General features: G+C 42.0%; 1 protein-coding gene and 1 pseudogene across 5 annotated transcripts in view; one reads left to right on the forward strand and one right to left on the reverse strand.

Moving 5' to 3' along the window:
* Window positions 1-22,328, forward strand: part of Kif16b (kinesin family member 16B) — a 299,092-nt gene that overhangs the window by 59,313 nt on the left and 217,451 nt on the right. For all 5 annotated transcript variants that reach the window (XM_023720152.1, XM_023720153.1, XM_023720154.1 and 2 more), the window contains exon 12: window positions 2,024-2,083. In XM_023720152.1, the coding sequence (XP_023575920.1) occupies window positions 2,024-2,083 (60 nt within the window). The remainder of the gene's footprint in view (window positions 1-2,023; window positions 2,084-22,328) is intronic.
* On the reverse strand, window positions 4,966-6,555 carry LOC101568445 (annotated as a pseudogene).

Genomic DNA, 22,328 nt, shown 5'->3' on the forward strand with positions numbered 1-22,328 from the left:
TCCCTGGATAATTATTTTAGTTAATATGCTGGTAATAGCATTAGTAAAATCATTAATTTCTTAATCCTTATTTTTTTCCCTAAAATTGGTTTAATTTAGTGTGTCAGTATCTAATTTTGGATGCTATGAAATATCTGGATATACTCTAAATTATCTCTCAATAATAGTTTTTAGGAATAACTAGCAAGTTAATAGAAAGTATTAAGCATTTTAATTTGAATGCACTCTACATGCTGTGACAGAAACGACTGCTTATCTTGTTTATATCATTTTCTAAATTTTTGTCTAGTTTTTTGCTGACCTTTTAAAATTGTTTGCCATCTGTTTAACTATAGATTTGTATCTGATCACATTGCTAGAGGTAGTATCACGTGTGCATTTTTTTTGTTAATATTTGAAATGGACGATTCTTGATATAAATACAGTGATAAAATAAATCCAAGGCATCCTTGTAACTTTTAAAGCTCGAGTTTCCTGACTGAATTTGAATAGGGTTGATTGGGGTGCATTGCTTCAGGGAGAATGTATCTGTTGGTGAAATCCAAAATCATTTGTTAAATGGTTTGTGTTATTAGCTAAATTGCCAATGAGAATCTGTTCATTGGTTAGTAAGTTCAGCATGCCAACCTTTTTCCCTTCTATGGGGAGAAGAAACAAAGTATATACTCTCTTCAGTAGCTTTTTCAGAACTCAAGTCTTGATCACCAGGAGCTTTTCACCATGACCCACACAGTGCCTGGAGTTGGTTCAGGAGGGTTGCAGATCAGTCAGTATAGGCTTGCCAAGGGCTTAGCAACAAGTGAAGTCAGAGAGTCTTTCCATCCTGTTTCAGAATAGAGTTGAATACTAATAACTAGTAAAAGAAGAATTATTATTTAAAGAAAGAACAACTTAGAACCCCCTAATCACACTAGCATGAAGTTGGGGGCTAAAGCGAATGAGCACTGCATAGCTGAGCCTGGCTGGGCGAGATGTGTGCTTGGTTTCTCACTTGTATGAACTGTCACTTCCCTGCCTCTGTTGCCTGTCAGCAGCTCACTTTCTTGGGTCAGGGCTGCCTGCATGCTGCCCTGGGAAACACCTTCCTCTTAGTGAGAGTGGGGAGCAGGAAGTGTAGCTGGGGTGTTCTTTGCAGCTGGGAACAGGAGGGTAGGTGGACTGACAAAGGCACAGGAAGGTAAAGGCAGGGGAGGACAGGGGCACCCCTGTTATAGCTGCTCTTTCTGCCGTTAGTATTTCCTTCCCAGAAGAATGCATTTTTCATTCCTATTCTTTTCCTACCTCCCAACTAAGGCATCACTTTTTGCTTCTCAACCAATTAATCACTAGGGTCATCTAAAAAGTTTTCTGAAACTAGCAAAAAATTTATGTTAACTTTGAAAACTGATTTCTAACTGTGCTGTGTTTAGCAACTGAAGATGTTTTTCCCAAGTTATAGGCAACTGGAAAAAGCTGATTTTTATCTAAGGTTTTTGCTTTTACTAAGGGAGTCAATTAAAGAACCACTTTTGGAAAAAAAAAAGAATGAGATTTATAAACCCCATTAATTACTTACAAAAGCAAATTATCTCCTAAAAGAAAACTGCAGCATTGAAGGTGATTTAATCACCACATCTAATTAAAAAGGAAAGTAAGTCAGTATTTCTTAGGACAAGTATAGTCAGGAAAAATTAACCCATGTAACGGGACCTTGTCATCCTTGAACTTGTAATTTTGGTTAATAATCTAAGGAAGCAGCTTTTAGTTAAGGATTGAGTGAAAAAGACTTTCGTAAAATTTTAGGTAACTTGACAAATCTCTGTCATCTCTTTACTTTGTCATAAATAGTCTGTAGGGTGAGATTAACTTATGTGATTTATGTTTGGTGATGGTTCTTTCTGGAGTAGAGCTTGCAAGCTAATTAAAAAAAAAAAATTCTGGAGAGCCTCTTTCCATAAGGTTTAAAGCACTCGGAAACTTTCTAAAGAAAGTCATACAAATGTTTTCAATGGAGTGATGGCCATCTGTGTATTTTTCTTTTTAGGTTCAAGAATTGACTAAGGAATGGACAAACAAGTGGAATGAAACCCAAAATATCTTGAAAGTAAGGACTGTAAATAGTTATCTTAGACTTTACTGTGCTGGCCTAAGTAGGTAAAATTTTATTTACTTATTTTAATCAAAGGTGGCAGTTGCGTGCTTTGCTTAAGGTACAATCAATGGAACTGATTAATGACCATGGCTACAGGGAGTTTCTGGCTTGATTTTGAAGAAATGGAAGACAGGCTGTTAGCCACTACAGCTGTGTGTCTTGATGTGCGCAGGCTATATTGCCATTCCACTTTTTCCATTTTGGGGTCAGCGTATATCAGAGTTCTGTTGCTCAAGGCCAACTGCTTTGTCTTTCTGCATTAGTTAAGAGTCAATATAAAAGCAGCGTATTAAGTGAATAGGCTTTCACATGACAATGTTATTGAGTGTGCTTGCTTGGCATGGCTGGGTTTCAGAAATTTCTAAACCAGTAATTTGCTAGGAAGATATTTTTCTGTGTCTCAGGGACTAGACTGTGCTGGTGTATATTTCTGGCAAGACTCACCATGAAAGAATGCTGGTAACGACCTTCATTTCTCATAATCTGTGCTTCAAAATAAGCGTTTCTTTGTGTGTGTGTGTGTTTTTTTTTTTTTTTTTTTTCCCTCTCTCTTTCCTCATTTTTATTACCTGCTAAAAAAACTTCTATTATCTGTTGGGGGAGCCACTCCAGGTTTGAAGTTCAGGTTCTAATTTTGTGCTTTCATGGTGTTGGGCTGATTTTATATACAAGAGAAAGAAGATCAGAGGCTAGAGGTTTTAGGGCCTGAGATTTGCTTTTGATGGCCATTGAGTTGCCTTAGAGGGTGAGAATCTCCACCTGAGGTTGGGGAGGCTGGATAGGTGAGGTTTGCCTCAGTGTGTTGGCAGAGCACTAACTTGGATCTCCTTGTCGCTTCAGTCACCAGTTCATGGAGACAGACTTGAAGGCACGGATTAGCTTTTGAGGTCTGCCTCTGTCTCCCATATTACACAGATTTCACCTTGCATGCTCCATGTGACTTGGCCTGCTCTGGGGTCAGAATGCCTGCTTCCCGTGGGGTTAGAAGTTGTGGTTGGGTTATAGATGGCAGTGACTTGTGATGGTCCTAGGATTTACTCTCTACCTACTAAAGGCAGTAGGTAAAGGCTTTCTCATCCAGGTTTTCTCCTCTTTCCTCTTGGCTGCTGAGTATATCTTACTGTTTTGATTTATTAGCTCTGCAGTGTTTCCTTTGTTGAAAAGTTGTAGCAGTGCTGTGAGGTGGTATTAGGGATAAGACCCAGGGCTTCTTGCATGTTAGGCAAGTGCTGTAATGCTCTAGGCCCTCCCACCCCCACCCCCTTATGGTGATACCAGGGATCAAACTTAGTACCTTGTGCTTGTGAGGCAAGTGCTTATTCACGGAGCTCTCTCACTGGCCCTCTAGCCCACTTTTGCTGAGAGATTTTAGTGCATGAAACCAAGACTTTATACACATTTCAGAATATTCAGGAATGAAGTATACTTTTTGGTGTTTCAGTGGTAGCTACTCTAACAAGTTGTATCACAATCCCTAAAGCCCAGGTTGTTTGTCCTTCCACAGCATGTTGTAACTTTCCTCAGGAGGTTTGCTGGAGAGGGACACTGATACCCAGCTCATTTAAGGAGGAAGCAGTTACTGATAGCACTTTGGTAGGTCATTTTTGTGCATGTCTGGTAGTGCCAGAGCCCTGCAGTGGTCAGTGGAAAGATACAAGCTGTTGCTGCAGGACTATCTCCCTTTGTCACTGTGATGGTTCATGTGATAGTTTTCTGGGGGTGCTAGGCTGGTACCCAGGATCTTGCACTTGCTCGGCAAGTGCTCTATTAGGAGCTACATGCCCAAACTTGTACCTGTAGTTTTATACTGGGCCTTGAGGACCCCAGTCACTCCTGTCCCCTTGGCGTCTCAGGATGGATTGTGTTTTCCCTGTGCTCTTACAGCCTTCACTGTGCATCTGGCACAGTATTGGGCATCCGCTAGGTTAGTGGTATGAGGTTCTCCCTCTCTCTGCCAGCATCACACACAGAAAGCAGGAGCAGGAGCAGGTCAAGGACTAAATCTCCTTATCATTCTGTGATCCTGTTCCTCCAGCTTGGCTTCTCATAGAGTGAGCATGTGATGAAAACTTACAGGGTTAAGTTTGTAGCAAGAAACACAAATGAAATCCTTCGTATTGATCTGTTAAGCCTACCATAAGAAAATACCACAGCCAGGTGGTTTGAGCATCGGAAATGTGTTTGCTTGCCTCCCGCAACTGTGGCAGGCTTGGTTTCTCCTGAGGCCTTTCTATTTGGCCTGGCTTCCTCTGTGTCCTTCTGCAGCTTTTCCTCTATGTCCCCATGTCTCTCTATGTGTCCTCTTTGCCCTGCACAGGTATGTCAGACTTGGGTTCACCCTGAGGGCCACATTTTAACTTAATCACCTTAGTTAATTAATTTTAATTAAAGGTACTTTCTCTACATACAGCCCCACTCTGAGGCAGTAGGACTTAGAGCTTCCACGTGAGTTTTGGGAACACACAGTTCAGCCCAGAGCCCACCCTGAATGGCACATACCTGAGGGCTCCAGGGAGAGGTGACCTGGGGGCTGTGTGGGTGCAGTTGTGTCAGGGTCACTCTCACCTGCGAACTGCAGCTTGCTTTCTGATGACTGATGGACAGAGTCTTGTAGACTGCATGGTTTACTTTTGGAAGGACTGAATATGTTTGGATTTTTTTGAAGTGTTTACAAAATACATATTAAACAAAATGTGTCTTTACAAGATAAAAAATAATCTTGCACAATGCAAGAAGTTGCAAATCCTTGAAATTTTAACTCTTTAGATGATTTCAGTTCTGTTTTTGATTTCAAAATCTGGACACAGTAAGAAAAAAAAGTGTTGGCAGAGTTTCTATCTGTTTTTACATTTTTCTTTCTTGCTTCAATTACTGGTTACATTGTTTACAGATGATGGAGGAGGTGCTCTTGCATGACTGGTAGCTTTGACATGGTCAAAAAGTTTATTCTGAGATGGAAACTCACTGTGGCAGGTTGCACAGGTGATAAGAACATCACTCTGTGTTTGTGGTTCTGCAGATACTTGAACAGATTTTTTCATATCTTTGGTTTTCTTTCCTTTGGGTTTAGGATTACTTTTAGCTTCACCTTTTGGATCATCACATGGTTCGATGGTCTCTGTGACACTGACATTTCCTAGAAGTTCACCTTCTGATACCTTGGCATTACCTTGATTTATGTTAATATCTTTTGAATCAACCTTTTCTCTTTCTCCGGTTCCACTTTCATTGAAACTGTCATCATAATTCTATCTCTTTTTCTTCTGGTTTTTTGGAAAGTTTTTGTTTTGGTACACCTTCCATTTCTTCCTCAGAACTGGCATTCAATAGATTTTTCATCTACTTGAGATCCTGAAAAATTCTCTTCCTCCTCCTCCGACTGTTGTTTCAACAAGGCAACCATCTCCCGGTATTTCTTTGACTTTTCATGATTCTTCATGGCCTTCTCTGTCTTGAAAGATTTGTCACATGCTGGGCAGTAAAGATGATCATAAAACTCAGCTTCTTCAGCCTCATCACTGTCTTTCCCATCCTGTCCATCTCTGAGCTCATGTGCCTCCATTTAGCTTCATCTGATCCATCTGCAAACTCCTTTTCATGCTGTGCCTCCATCTCCTGAAGCCCCTTCTCCATATCGGCCATGGTCATCCAGCTCTGTTCTCTGTGCTGCTCTGCCAGTTTGGCCTGCTTGAGCTTCTGCTACCGCCTCATCTCCTCACCTTGCTGGCCTTCTCAGCATTCTGTTCTTCTACAAGCTTCTGATGAGCCTGCACTCTCTTGTCTCTTCTACGAATAAAAGCTACCAGATGATGCACAAGCTCATTCTTCTCTTTCCCAGCTTTGTCTCAATTTTTTTTTTTTTTGTTTTCTTTTTCTATAGCTTGCTTTTCCCCACTGTTTTGAAGCTTGCTGTGTATCATATTCTTCCTTCCTGGCAGAATTCTTTTGAGTACAGAAACTGCCAATAAGCATAGAAAGAGTGGAGTGCCATATCATAGTCACTCTGGGAGTCTCCAAAAGGTGGAACATCCTCAACATCCTCCTCTAGTACACATTCTAATTCTTCCTTTGTAATCATTAAAAAAACATTACATTACACTGTGTAAAAGCCCTTTTTATCACCTCCATAACCAGAAACAGGTAACAGTGAAATAGTGAAGCAAATCTAAACTGTCATCTTGATATTTTCCATCAAGCCCTCCTTTAAGTAAGGCTTCTCTGTGATTACCATACCATGCTCTTTCCTGAGGGTCACTCAATACATCATATGCTGCTTGGATTAATTTAAATTGTTTAGCTGCTTCTGCAGCATTATCCAAATTTTTATCCAGGTGCCATTTCAGGGCCAGCTTCCTATATGCCTTCTTGAGCTCCTCCTTACTGGCATTGTGCCACACCCTCAGTGCCTCACAGTGACACTTCATCACCTGGCCATGCCCACTGGGGTAAGGGGTGGGACAGGGGTGTAGACTCAGGCCCACGCTGGAGTGGCAGCAGTGGTGGCGGCTGTATCCTCCTCTCGCGGGAGCACGGTGCCCGCACTTGGACAACCAGCAAGCGCAGAGGCGGCCTGGGTTCTTCTTAAGTGTAACCTGGGCCTGCATTTGTTGCAGTTCCATGCCAGGTTATTTGTAGTGTGGCTTGTGGCCTAGCAGCAGCAGGTCTGCTGCCTAGCACTGGTGAGGGGTCCAGGCTGTGAGTGGCAGAGTCCTAAGCTCCTGCTGGTGTGTGCACCAGCCTCTCTAAGCATTGACCTGTATCTGCTGAGCATGGGTGGAGTGGTCCTGGGCCTATAGGGCTGTCCTTGTCCTGGCTCCTGCGAGACCCCATGGGTGCCTGGAGAGAGCAATAGACCCCTCCTCTCTGGCCTTGCACAGCCTCTGTGGCAAGACCTGCTCTTCCATGGCCACAGGTGCTTTGGCCAGCACGAGGCTGTGGTGGCTGCAGTTCTGCCAGGACACCAGCTCTGGCCTCCAGAAATGTTCTTTCTTGTCCTTGTCTTGTCTAGCAGTGATGCTGGCCTCTGGTGTTGCCTGTCTGTGAGTGGCCTCACTATCTCCATAGCTTTCCACTTTTCTCTTTGGCTGAGTAACCAGTTCCTTGTATTGAAGTCCTTAGGTTTAAATGTTGAAGTCCTTTCTGTTTCGTGGCTGGATCTCATGTAGTACCCAGATGAACCCCATATCTGATCTCCAGGCTGCATGCACAGCCAGTCCTACGGGTTCTGCGTTAAACCCTCCCTGTGTGGGTTAGCCTGTGTGGTTTCCTCCTAGCTTGCCATCCAGTGTCATCTTCGTTTTGGCTGGATTTGCCTTCCACCATGATGACTGCCCTGGGACCTGGTAGTTCATGTTGTGATAAGTCTGGCTTCTGCCAGCATTGGTGTTGGGAGCGCCTGCGACCATGCCTTACTTTACAGCTGCAGAACTGTGCAGATTGGATGGTATTTGAAGCTATGAAAGTGGGTGTTCAGTACCCTGCTTTTTACAAGTATTGTATGTTGCTTTATTGCTGGTGAATATTTTCAAATGACCCTTGAGAAGGAGTAATTCCAGAATCCTTTCTCCACTCTTGCATTCTCTTTTCCCTCCTTCACAGTTATTCCCATTTCTGGCTTATCTGCTTTGTACACATTTTGGTTTCTCTGTTCCAGCATTTTATAGACAGGTGGTTAAAGAAAAATGCCCCAGGTATGTTATCTGACTCCCAAAGAACTCCTTGAGCTCTGCGCTTCAAAATAAATCACAGATGGCTGGGACTGTTGCATGGCACTAGTGGCCGTCTGACAGATGGCTCGGCAGAAGGGGGTGGCCGGTGCGCAGCATCTGCCCAGAGCAGGACTGCCTGGTACTGCCTGTGGCCCTGCCAGGAAACTTCCTGTTTCAGGAAGCTGGCTCCTCCTTGCTGAAAACATAGCCTTTGCTTCCCAGCATGTGCCTAGACTGTGTTTCAATTGCCCTGCACATGGCTTCTGACTGCATCGGGGAGGGAGCCACTGCTCATATGTGGACACTACAACCCGAGCCGTCTTCCCTGGTAGGGGAGGTGTTTGGAGGAGTACAACTCCAATGGAAGATGATTTTCCAGTTTTAATCTAGTGTCTCACATGTGATAGACAGTTGATGTTTGTTGAACTGCATTTGGATGTCAGAGCATGTTTGAACTAGTGAGGATGGGCTTCTCAGGCCAGATATTCTCATGAAGCCATGCTGATGCCTTGCTGTCCTTTCCCTTGGGAGCTGGGAGAGGCAGGTGGGTTGCACACATCCCTGGCAGGGATAGGTGGCACCTTGATGGAAGAGAACCTTTCACTCTTTCAGAGTGTTTTCACTAATGAGAAGTAGAATAAAATGAAATTGGCATCCTTTTTTGGCTTAAGCTTTTGGAATTTAAATTTCACAGAGAGACAAACTATTAAATAATTATTTCTGTTTTATGAAACTTTTTATCTCTGGAGGATGATGGCAGCCTGTAAAATAGAGTTCCCCTGGCTGTCGACAGTTTTCCGTCTTGTGGAGAAAATGCACACTGGAGAGTGCAATGGATTTGGAATCAGTGCTGATAGCTGGGGCTGTTGCCCACAGACATTGATGGCTTCAGTTTGTGGGACAGTTTTCCCTAGGTCCTCAGTGTTCCTGCTCCCCAGGGTACCATGTCCTCTGGTTTCTTCAAAGTCTACCAAAAAAAAAAAAAAAAAAAAAAAAAAAAAAAAAAAAAAAAAAAAAAAAAAAAAAAAAAAAAAAACACCAGAAGACAACATTTTACGTGGTATCTCATGTTTAAATATAATGCATCCCATTCTCTTTCTGGTACCAGAATTCAACCTGGGTCATTCTGTTGTACTTAGGAACATCGGTTCCTACAGTTTGGGCTTGAGAAAAGTCTGTTTTAGACATGGGTTGTAGGCTTCCTTGTCAATAAATTTGATGGTTCAAATTTCTGATTTAATCATATGTATAATTGTTTTGACATCTTAAAAATATAAGGGACATTGCTTAAAGAGAAAAATACATTCCAAAAAAATACTTCGTTAGTCAATTTTATCACATTGCTAACATCGCAGCACTAAGTAAGACAGCACTGTCATCAGCAAGCCATGTAATTTATGGGACCACTGTTCCATGTACTGTCTGCTGTTGCTGTATCACCATGCATACATGGTTGTCTTGGCTGCTGAGCTCATTTGGATTCAGACTTTCCAGGTATTCAGGTGAGCAGAGTTTGGCTGCAGCGGGAACTTCAGAAGTTGATGGTCTTTGCCATTTGGTTTTCACTGTAGAAACAACCACCGTCAGCACCTGGTTCTGGGTATAGCCACGTGTGAGACAACACCTTTAGGATCTCAGTAACTCTCTTATGAGCTGCACTTTTGAAATAACTTTTTAAAATCTTATTTTTAAATTCTTGAAAGCTTTTTGGTCAAGAAGGGATATAAAGGTGTTGCTTATCCTTTCAGCATGCTGACTGTCCAATGAAAGCTGCCTATGTTGGTAACCTAGCATTATTATAAGTTTGGAAATATTCTCCTCATTATGGCTTGCCCCAGTTTATCCCTTCCAGCCCCATCAGTTCTTTAATCTGGCCTTCTCTCCATCCTTCATTGATCACATGATTAATGAGACTCTCTTATAGACCAGTTGTAGTGCTAGACACCAGGTAGATCCATTGAACAAAGCAGGAAGTCCCTGCCTCCAAGGCGATCTCACTCTACTATGAGAAGATTTTCTCTCTTGCCCATAGTTCTGTTTTGTCTCATCCTGTCTTCTGACTTCTGCAAGACAGGCCTAAAATCCATTTGTGGATAAATCACTAGAGTTCTGTTCCCAGGTTTAATCTTTGAGACCTCAGATGGTGTAAAATAAGTAAGTCTTACTTTTTAGTTTTAATATTTATTAAATTTATTCAAAAAGATAACATTGATGAACTTGTATATGTGTTGCATCTAGGCATATGCCTGCATACATGTGTGTGCACATGTAGCTACCTGTACCTGAAACGCACTTGAAAGATCCCTGAAACATAGAAAGCACCTGACTGATTTATATCCACCAGGATGTAAACTCCAGGCGGACAGTTTCTGTAGTGTTCCCTGCTCACTGACATTGTGTGTGCAGTGCATGCCTGGGCAGTGATTAAGGCCCACATGACTGTGTTGCCAGAAAGCCATATGTAGAGATTGGTTCCTGCATGTGGCCTGGATGAAAGATGTATGGAGCCCAGAGGGAATGACAGCTGAGCCGTCCTGTTGCTTCCTACCTATCAGCTACATATCATGCTTTCTGTTAGGGAGGTCAGGGACCTCACTTTGCTTACCTTTATGTCTGATCAATTATAATGTCTCATATAATAGTTCGTTTAAAATAGGAAGTGCTTGATGGATAATTATGTTCTCCCACATCTGAGAGGTGTTAGGCAAATTCAAGAATTTTATAGCCTGACAAACTGTCCTAATGGCTTCAGTAGATCATTACTGTGCCTTATGATTTTGTGGTCCAGGCCTGTTCAATGAATTTCTGCTGCCCCCTCACCTGCCCTGGAGCTGCGTGGTCCAAGGTAGCTCATTCTCATGGCAGGTAGTTGGTTGCTCTATGGCAGGCACAATATGTGGGCCTTGTGTTTCTCATCTACGGTCAGGTTAGGTCTTTACATGGTGGTCTCGGGGCCCCACGAACTGCAAGACAGGGTAAGTACCAGTGTCCAAGCATTGCTTAAGCTTTTGCTTGCTTCTAACTCACTAATATTTCACTGACCAAAGGTAATCATCTGGTTAAAACCAAACTTAGATGTGAAAGGGTTACCCAAAGCACGAGTATGGGAAGAGCAATGATTCTTGATATTTTTGAAAAATATCTATAAGCATCTTTTTTTCTTCTTTATTCTTTGGGGCCCTTTCTAGCTCGCCCCTGTGGTGTATGTATGCAGCTGTATATATGCATGTGTACTCCTGTCATCTGTAGAAGAGAATATTGAAAGGAGGGAGGGGGCTGGTGAGATGGCTCAGTGGTCTAAAGCACCTACTTAGAACAAGCTTAGCAAAGCACAGGGACCGCGGTTCAATCCCCCAGCACCACATGCCAGCCAGCCCCACCCCCTGGTGGGCTGAGCTGGCCACACACACACACACATAAATAAAATTAAAAAAAAAAAAAGGAGGGAGGATTTGGGGCCATGAGAGAGGAATCTTGGAAGTCATTTATCTCCTTTAGTGTACAGGCTAGTTTGGACGACCTTGTGCCTGTCTCAACAAAAGTCATTGTCAGTACTCCTACATGCTTTATCTTTTGCTGGTTCATTCACACATACTATCTCCATGGATCTTTCTCGATTTAAAGCAGGAGAAGAAAAAGATGTAGCTGTACTTCCTATAGTGTGCAGTTGCTAATATGTCAACCTTTCATTAAAGTTTGAGTCTGTTAATTTCCATCAAGCTGTGTGTTCTTCCTTTTCTAAAGTTCTGCTTTTGCAACTTTTTTTAAAGATGAAAGACAAAGTAATAAACAAAGTTCACTGTTCTCTGCAACAGGGACTTGATAATTAACAGAGGAAATGGCAGGGTCAGGAGCTGCTTTGAGTTCAGAACCAGCTCTGATGTTGTTAGTTAGGCCAGGCCTACCATACTTTCTATGGCAGTTCTCACCTTGCTAGAACTGCTCATGAGTAACAAACAGTATTCCAAGTGTATGCTGGTTCTCATTCTGAATAACATTTCTGGAGCAGAAGGCTCAGAAGTAAGTCAAATGCACCCTGTTAAATGGTGGTACCGTGAGATAAATTATTTTGAATGCATAGGGGATTTTCTTTTGATCTTTTGCAGTGAGGCATGTACAGTGTTGGGCTCTTACTGCATATTTATTGCTACAGTCAGGGAAGAAAAGATTACCTGGTTGTATGGATGTGTGCTTTATATACACCTATATTCACTGGGTGCTAAATTCTAGGAGCTTGGCTTAGTTGGCAAAGAAGCTTAAAAAGCAATAATTTCATGGTACAGATAAGTTATTGTTCATGCCTCTCAGGTGCACATTTAGCTCTCCTTGGGTGATTTCTAAGACTTGTGAGTTAGAGGAGCAGTGGGTGGAGGTGAAGTGACATCTGGGTGTGAGAAACTTCTTGCCTTCCAAGACTAGTGCCCTGTGCCTATGGAGAATTTTCCATCTGTCACTTGACATTTTTGCTGAACTTGCCACTTTGACCTGTTTTAGAGTCACTGTAGGACCCAGATGGTAACAGTACCTGTTGCACAAGTGGGATGTGAGTGTAAGCTTTGTGCCCAGAATGAGGTCCTGCGTGCACAATGTTGGCGTTGTGAACAGTGCAGAAGTTACGCAGTTTTTCTTACTGTTTTTGTTTTGCCTAAATCCATTCACTGCTATGACAGTAGCTTGCCAATATGTAGATTTCATATTGGACTGTAAAAAGTTATATATATGGAGGCTTATTAAAAGTGCCTGGTTTTATACAGATGCAATGTAAAGTAAGATATTTTATAGCAGCATTTTGTGTTGATTTGTTTACTTTAAATGCAAAATCCAATTCTAAGTGACATTAATGATGAGGGGTTTAGCTAGCTCACAGAAAAGCAATGGTAGGGTGGGATTTAGGCATGTCTGGATCAGGGCTTTAGTTCTCTGATTGTGCATGGTTCTGCCATTTTCATGACTTTTGATTTTATCTTCTGGCTTTGATGTATTAACTGCCTTGAGAATTGCAAAGTGAGGGTAGCAATCACAGCTTCACATTTATCCACTACACTATGCAAATTCAAGTCTGTGCTTCTTAGTCTCCAAGAAGAATTCTGAACTTTGCACTGACTGGTGCATTTCTGAACCAACCCCGCAGTCAGGGAAATAGTGGGTGCAACTGGGCTAGACCAAGGTTCTACCCATCCACTGTGGGTAAGGCGGTGGGTGACCAGGGCATTGGGTGACCCTAACTGGTTGGGATGACTCAGATCCCCCCTTTGGTGGTGGTGACATCATACCTGTTCCCTGTACTTCGTATGGGCTGCATAAGTGGAGTGAGTGAATTTTGGTGACGTCGTGTAGTTTCCTTGTAACCATGGAATCTGGTCACCAGCTAGAGTATGACATACATTCAAGGAAAGTTGGAGAAACAAATTAGTTGAAGCATTCTTTTTATTTTTTGAGAAAAAACATTTTTTTCAGTACTTACCTTATGACTCCAGTATCTTACATTTGGCTGGAAAATTGCATGAGGGGCCAGCTGAATATTTAGCATGCAGCGAATAATCCATAGCTGGAGAAACCACTCTCTACTGGCGTGAGAATTTAAAAAATGGCACAAAATTAATTCCACGTATTTACTTGCATTTTCTTTTTTTCTCCTTTGATTGATAATATTCAAAAATGAGTTCTAAATGTGGGTGTATTCTCGTCTCCATCCTTTCATATGGTGTTTTGAATTTGGCTTAATTTCCAGCTGACCCCTTTAACTTAATGTTTCTGAGCCCAGCCTCCCTAGCAACAGTAGCTGAGTGGCAAATTGGCATCACCCTGCATTCCTATCACAGCAGCAGGTTTTAAGAGATTACTTTTCCTAAGCATCCTGGTTGATTTTTGCCTTTGCATTATTTAAGGATGACAGTAGTTTCTCTTAACTCCAGGCAGCAGAGCTTCAAATCTCTTAGCAAAAGTGATGGTTAAGAAGTATATTTCTGTAAGGCTGTATAATTAGTAAGTGGGAAGCTACTGAAAAAAGAAATATAGACCTAGGTGGATATTTATTACAAGGATATTCTGACTTGTGAAGGGGAAGATGGTTATGAATCTCTTATCATCTTGTCTGGTACTCTACAGCATCAGCATTGCCAGGTGAAAGCAGCCTTCCTGAGCGAGTTGCCTTGCCACATACCTGAGAGGTGCTACTTCGGGGAAGTTCTCATTTCTCCTTGAAAGAATCTTAACAAGGACACCACTGAAAGGTGGTCATTTTCCTTTAGATGCATCACACTACCTACCACTGTATTTAAGCCTTGCTTGTTCTTGCCATCAAAGTAAGAATCTTTTTTAATTTTTTATTTTAGGGAAGGGTCTACAGGGTGTTCGGTGTCTCACAACTAGATTGGACTCATAGTGATCCGCCTGTTTACAGCCTCCCAAGAGCTGGGATTACAGGTGTGCACCACCATGCCCAGTCTCAATTCCCATCTCAGCACACCCCAGGGGCAGGGTTGGCACAGCAGGCCTGGGCGGTCATAAAGTAAGAATTGTAGCAGCATTCTTTGCAGATTTTACTGACATCAAGCTACAGAGCTTCTTCCAGTGACACTATTTAAGGTGCTGAGTCCAGTTTCTCATCCCAACCAATTTAGGTATCAATCATTCTCGATGCCATAATTTGATTTTCCACATGGAAGTGGCTTGCACTGACTTGGGGATCTTTTTAAAAGTCAGTTTCCTTAGCTCCACTGCAGACTCATGGAATCTCTATTTTTAAATGAGTGCTCTGAGCCTCATAAGAGTTGGGAACCACAGTCATAACACATGTGAAAAATCATCCATTAAAGCACATCTCGCGTTCAGTGCATGGACTGAAATATAGACCTAGGTGGATATATTAGAACATATCCTAGAATAAAAGGCCATGGTGTTTACCCCCCCAGGTTGTACATGCATGCAGTCATTTAGTGACATTAGATGATGTTGGTGGAAACACAATTTCAGCTGAATCAGTTCACTTTTGTATTAAATATGATGTTTATTCACAGGATGTTTTTGAATTTGCTTTTTAATTGCATATACATAATGTGTAAATATGATAGGAGTAGCTTATGAATTCTGACGCCTGTTGTACCCGTGTGACCTGCAGCCAGATCAGGATTTAAAATCCAGCTTCTCAGAGGTCTCCTGTCCCTTCCTAGTCGGTTAATGTTATGGTCGCTCAGAATAGGAACCAGATCAGCCAGATTGGAATTTGGAAAGCTGTTTATTACTGAGCTCAGGGCTCCTGATCAGCTCTCAGTCAGGAGAGGATGGAAAGGCAGCTAGCCCAGGAAGGGGGAGCTTTTGAAACATGAAACCACATTCTATTTGGTAAACAAATTCATTGACACAAAACAATGCTTTTAGGGTCATTGTGACCACTACCCAAACTAAACTTCCTGGGGCATTGTTTTAGTTTCTCGTTATCTTGAACCTGAGTACATACCTGCAGGCAACCTTGCATAGCCCAAGGTTGCAAGAAGTTAAATCCCATTTAGTTTCCTTATGAAGTCATCTCTGTAATTTAACTTTGTTTACAGGAATTGGTTAGGTAGGAATTTTATCTAGCCAACAGCAAATAACAGCCACTATTTACTAAACAACTTAGAACAGTAGTGAGTATACATTTACAACAGAAAGCATAAGATTTACATTTATAATTAAAATGTGAGTTGATCCACTATAGTTACTTTCCATCCTGTTCTCCCAGAGGCAGTGAGGACTCTGAAGTACTCCGTTGCATGGGCAAGGTTTGCTGGTTCCTGGTCCTCAGGCAGGTGGGATTCTACAGCTTGCTCTATTTTGGTGTTTGGCATGTTTGAGATTCATGCATCCTGTTTAGCACTTTTGTTTGTTTCCCGTTCTCTGGTTGGTGATCCCCATTGGATTCCAGTCTCAAGTTTTTGGAGATTATGAGTAGTGCCTCTGTGTACATGCCTGAGCTCCCTTGAACATGTGCAATCAGAGGGCCTTCTGTAGGTTCACACCCCAATACTCACCCTGCCTTTTCCTGCCCATGTCTCCCAGTCTCTGGCTGATCCCGACTGCCCTGCTCTCACTCAGCCAGCTTCAAGTATGGGCTGAGCCAAGGGAGCAGGGCAGCCCATCCCAGTGGATCAGGCACCGGCCCAGTCTCTTCCTCTCCAAATAGCAGGCAGGGCTGCTGTCTGGCTTGGTCTCTTGGTTTGTTTTTTCTGTTTTGATCTGGCTCTTATCTGTTTGAGTGATCTTTACAATGATACTTTCAGGGTTTTCAATAAGTTTACTGTACTTCCTGTGGCCTTCCCCCCCCCCCTTTGGAAGCCTTTTTCACAGCTGGTATTTGTCTAGGTGATTTTCACTAGACTGAGGTTTTGAAGAAATAGACATTATTATCTTGAGCTCACTCAGACTGCCTTAAATTAAACAATCGTGATGTTTACCATGTTAACATTTGTAACATGTATTTTAACTACAGTATCATTTCTACTTTTTCCATATTCAGAACACTGACTTTTGTGAGTCTTTTTGTCTTACAAAGGTTGAAGAAAAAAGTGGTCATGAAGAGCGACCCTTTATTTATAGTAAATTTGGTTGTTTATCTAGGTTTTATTAACCCAGATAAAGGTGGATAATATTTATTATTTTCTTACCCTGATGCAGATATTGTTTCACATCAGTGCTGTCAACTGATGTGAGGACACAAGAACACTGGCCCCATAGGCAAGCTCACATTGTCTGGTGGCTACGTCAAAAAAACAAGACTGATTGTAGTACCATCTTTTATTTACACAGGTATAAAAAATTACTATTTTGACATACCTTTACTATAAAGTATACTAATAAGGTGCTTTGTAACTTTTTTTACTAGTACGTCTTTGTTAACTGGTATGAATTATACATATACAGTGCATTCCAATTCAGATACTACATTTGAATAACATATACTTGATCTGCATTTTGATTTTATAAAATGTGTATTTTAAAAGTAGCTCCCATACTAAATGCTATAAACATATCTAAAAGTTTTCCAGTAACTTAATTTTCATTGTAAAAATTAAACCAGTTATTAAAATACAAACAAATCGTTCTTGTTGCATTAGCCACATTTCAAGTGTCCGTGGTGTGTTAATTGTTGTAAATGGTTTGCTCTGCGCAGTAGTGCTGTGGAGATGATAGTCTTAGTTTTCGCACTTCACACGTCAGGAAACTGAGGCCCAGATGGCAGATGGTGAAGACAGGAAGAGGTGAGGTCAGCATCTGAACAGCCGTTGGGTGTGGCTTTGGGCCTCTTCTGGGCTGTCTGGTTCTTACCATTTGTAACATGTATTTTAACTACAGTATCATTTCTACTTTTTCCATATTCAGCACACTGACTTTTGTGAGTCTTTTTGTCTTACAAAGGTTGAAGAAAAAAGTGGTCATGAAGAGCGACCCTTTATTTATAGTAAATTTGGTTGTTTATCTATGTTTTAAAATCCAAAATGTGGGATAACCACCGCGTAAGCCCCATCTGCACTGTTAGCTCTGTAAATGTCAAGACAAGATTTACTTTCTGTGAAATAATGGCCCAGATTTCCCTTTGTGTTTTGTACGCTCTTTCTTTAATCTTGCCTCTGATTTTTCCTTTTTACCGAGGTGGGGCTTCCTCCTTTCTTTTGCCGTGGCTCATTTCTAGCCTGCTTCTTAAGCAAAGAGTCTTGGTTATTTACCTGGCTGTTATTTTGTTTTTCCTAATGTTATTAGTATTTGTTCTTGCTTTAATGGTGTCTCGGGGCATCTTTCAGATTTGTTTTTTCTTGAAATGTATGCAGCCAGCAGTGTGGCTTGTATACCTTTATAGGTAATTTTTTATTTCATGAGAATTGCTTTCATGTAATTGTTCTGTTGCCCTTTACTGCGATGATGGTTGTTTATAGAAGAGATCTGAAGTGTGCTGTTTGGCGGGGTAGAATGGTCCAGATGTGCAGAGTGCTATCAAGTGCCACCTGCAGAGTGTGGAAACTAGAAGTGCCTCAAAGTTTGCTCTGCTTTGTTTGCATGGTGCTATGCTCCCAGATGTTCCTGCCACTGCTTTCTCTTTCCACTCTCTGAGCTTTCACTTCTTCTCCCTGAGGGTGTTGTGGGCCCTGTTTGACCTTTCACTGCTTTTGTCATTTAAACACATGGACAGAAGCTTGTCCTCTCTTGAGTTCTTACACATTCTGATTGGTGACATCCTTCTTATTTTGAGACTGTAATTATTTGTTTTACTGTTGAGCTGGCCTGGCTTTTACTCCTGGATCTATCCCGAGTTCACTGTGACTGTGACCAGATTGTGCCTCTCGGGCTCATAAAATGATGGCTTGTAGGTGAGCCCCGATAACTCCTTCTGAGAAGGACTTGCATACTGAATTTATACAGATCATTGTGTGAATTACAAGTATTGCACTTATGGATCTTCATGAAGATCATTTGCATAAGCATGTCTGTATGCCCAGCAGCCAAGTGAAGCAGTACAGTGTCAGCCCTTAGAGTGCCTGCCACATGCTCCTGAAGTGCTGTTTCTAAGGCTGGGTGCTGTGCTGCGTTGTGAGGTTGGCTTGGCTCTTGGTTCCTCTTGAGAAGATTTGTGAGGAGGTCTGCAGGATGAACCCCAGAGTCAGAAAGTAGTTTTTAGCAAGCACGTTTATGGAGGGCAAACACAGGCACTGTAGACAAAGCTGACTTTTGTAAGGGAAGCCAATATACTCAGGAAAGCTCTGAGTGCTCAGAAGGAGCACTGGCAACTGTGAGTAGTCAAGTGCATCATTGTAAAGAGCAGACAGAGCCCAGGGCTGGCCATTACATGCAGGTTGGGACAGATCTAGAATTTGGGGAGTGCTTAGGGGTATCAACTAATTCACCTTCTGTCAGGTAGACTGTGACAGGGAGTTTTTGAATTTGTGTGGTTTTAGCTGGAATCAGCATGGTGGCCAAAGCCCATGAGAGGAGTGAAAAATAACAGTGCAAAGTGCATGTATATGGGGACTGCTTGGGGCCATCAGGTCACCATAATGTGACTTGAGCCTTAGGCGCCACAGTGGCACCTTGGGGTCAGTAGGCACCAGACCAGGAAGGAAGGGGAATCTGCAAGAGGCATGAAGTGCCCTTTCAGAAAGCCTGGGAACACAAACCTGGGCCATCCAGACCTGGGCTTTCATAGACATTTCCAGGTCCAGCTCACTGCTGGTGTTCCACCTAGGCAGTGTTCCTCCCCACACCTCTGGCAGCGGTGTGTAGCCTGACTTGAAAAGCTGGCTCAGTTTATCCTGGTTCTGAGTGTTTTATACATGGACCATACAAAATACCTGTTTTCGTGGCCTGACTCCTTTGGGTCAGCCTAGTGTTTGTGAGATCCGCCAATGAGTTGCACACAGTTGTATAACATTACTTAAGGTGGCCCTGTCATGGATTCTTTGTTCTCCTCTTTGTATTTGGTTTGCTCCTTGGCTGTGGGGGCTAGAAATAGTGTTGCACAAAGCCTTCTGGTATGAGAGTGTTGGCCAGTGCATTGATATTCCTGTTATAAGCTGGGAGGGAGATGCTGGTGTAGTTGAGTGGACATGTACCTGTGGTAGGTGCTGCAGATGTTTTCCAGAGTGGTTGTAGTGTTTGTACTCCAGCAGCTCTGAGGCCCAATTACCCCATGTCCTTATCAATATTTTCTGTTTTTTTGTTTAACCAGTCCAGGGAGTTTCTCATGTCACACTGTGGTTCAATTTTGAATTTCTTAAATGGCATGAGAGAAGCTTCCCATTATTTTTAATTATCATCATTTCCCAAATCACTTCCCCTCAGACCTTGTCATCAAGTGAATTGTGCCAGCATTTAACGTCCTTCTCACTGGGTCGCTGAGCTTTCTCCTGCCCACTGCACTCTGCTGGGAATGAGCCGGCTCCTCCATCTTCCTGGAGAGCTGCTGCTTATAGCCATCCAGCCCTTCACAGATGCTTAGCAGGATGCAGGGGCCCGGCTGTGCTCACGCTGTGATGTGGAGCCCCACAAATGGTCTCCTGGGTTCTCCTTGCTTTGTTGTCTATTTCCTCTGTGCTGTCCCTCTCCTCCCACTTTCACCTCTTGCCTCTTAGCTCTTTCTTTTAACTAGGTTGAAATTTCTTGCTGCAAACCATCACTGTGCTAAAAAATCCCAGCTAAAGTACTTAGGGCTCTTACCTTACCTTAAGAAACTTTTTCTGGCAAACAATCCTTGCAACCTAAACAAAGAGTTCAGCTCACTCTGCCATCAGAACCTCCCTTAGCTAGAGTGCTCCCGAATACCCTGCTTGAGCAGCAAAGCCCACTTAAGTGATGTATTCCTCAAGATCTTTATTAAAAGGCTCTTGATAGTGTGTGCCATTCAGTGCTGAATGCAGTGGATGCAGTTTAATTGCTGTGTCTTTGATTTAGGACTAACATCACCATCGAAACATCTTAAAAGAGATGTTTCTTTGTATTTTCCCTACTGATTTCAATTCAGACATATTTTTCCCCCTCTAATCTTCACTGTCTTCCTCAAGGGTGCTGAGATAATGGTGTGTGTGGTTTAGATAATCTAAAAACAATGCTTACAGAGATCTGAGAGATTATCTTGTTTATAAAATGTAAAATGTTAGAACAGGAGGCCCAGACATGAATCTTCGCCAACCTCCTACCTTTTGTTTTAAATGAGGAAATTGAAGTCAAGAGAAAGTAATTTAATGTTCTAGATGTAGAATCAGTACTAGAACCTGCTTCTCACTTTGCTCACTGCTAATCCAGTGCTCTTTATTTATGCCTTAGTTATTTTTAAAAATGGCATTCAGACACCTATATTCTTAGGCCCAAATAGTATCTCTCTTTGATGAGGAGAATATAGCTAGCCTGTATCTTTTAGAATTTTAATATGTAGAATTTGGAGCCAAGATATACCTAAATCAGAAACCATTCTATAATGGGCTTCATTTGCATTTAAATTATTCTCCTTCAGAGATTTTGAAAGTTGTTTTTGAATAAACGGCTTATTTATTATTATATTAAGCCAGAGTGCTTTTTGATAAATTTAACAAGAAGTCTTTTAGTGTCTGCAGGATCTCCTAATGCCCCAGGGTGCTAGTAAGTGAAGAAGCTACAGCTGCATTTAAAACAAAAACCAAGAGAACAAAATGACTTCATCTTCACCAAACAGTTGTATTTTCTCATTGAGTTAATCTTATGCAATATTTTAAATTTTTGATTAGAAGACAATTGAGAGTTGTCAGTGCCAGTTATGGAAGAAGACACTTGTTCTAAGAACAATATATATTCCTATTTTATAATGTGTCTTGCATGAGCTAATAATGGGAATGTTACGCTGCAGAGGGTGTTTTAGTTTCTCAGCACTAGGTGTCACTGCAGCTGGAGAAAACAAGCCCGTTTATTTCTAATCCCGGGTCCTTGGCAGCAAAGCTCTATGCAAGGACGTTATGGAGATTGCTAAGTAGAACTGGACCTGATATTGATGATTTGCAGATATGGTGTCTATGTGAGAGATAAACTGTGAAGATTAAATATAAGTAATTATTCAAATGGGCTGTCTAGAAAATTTTTGCAGAAGACATAAATGCATCTTCATGCTTCTGGTGGTTCTTTTCTCATGCTGTTGAATAGTTTTTCTAAAATTGCTCCAAGAGAATAATATGTAGACAGAACCATAAGTGCTAAAAGGGCTTTTTCAGCCTGGTGTCAGGTGGTGGTTTTGTCTTGCTTGCTGTTGGAAAGTATTTTTTGTTGTTGTTGTTGTTATTTGCTTGTATCTTTTTTTTTTTTTTTTAAAGACTTGTAATGCTATAACACTCTCCCCATCTTCAGAAAGTTAAAAGGAGACTTACAATGGATATTGCCTGGCCCTTACTTTGTTCATGGTGGGTTTGATGTCTACTCTGCCAGAAAAACTGTGGCTTCTGAAATTTTGACGATAGGGTTCTTTCTTGGCTTCCTGGGCTTCCACAGGGTTGGAGTTTAGCGTCTTTGTAGGTGTGCCGATCAAACTTTCCCTCAGCCTTTGCTTGTTTACATGGAGCAGGAGGAAGTCACTGCCAGAAAGCCTGAACATTTGAGGCAGGAACTCTGGGACCTAATCAAGTGGAACCCAGTCCTAGCCCTGCCAGTTGCTAGGAGTATGACCTCGAGTGACTTATTTGATCTTCTTGTCCTCAGTTTCCTGATCTGTGAAGTAGGGTGTGCTCATGTCTATCTCATCATGTTGTCCTGGGCACTAAGGGCTTGCTTGTGACAGCATTGTGAGCAATGGCTGGCACACTCTGCGCTCCTGGGGCAGCTTGCTGGAGAAGTAACTTTAGTCCTGGGCACTTGTTGGCAATTTCACGGATTGCCAATATTCTAAAGACTGTTGAGCTTAGGGAAGGAAGAATGTCTTTTGTGACACATGAGGATAATGTTTTGTCCTTTATAAAAAAACTGGAGGCAAACTATGATGGCTATTATTGTCAATTCATTTC

This window comes from Octodon degus, unplaced genomic scaffold (assembly GCF_000260255.1).
Source record: "Octodon degus isolate 3935 unplaced genomic scaffold, OctDeg1.0 scaffold00073, whole genome shotgun sequence".
NCBI lineage: Eukaryota > Metazoa > Chordata > Mammalia > Rodentia > Octodontidae > Octodon > Octodon degus.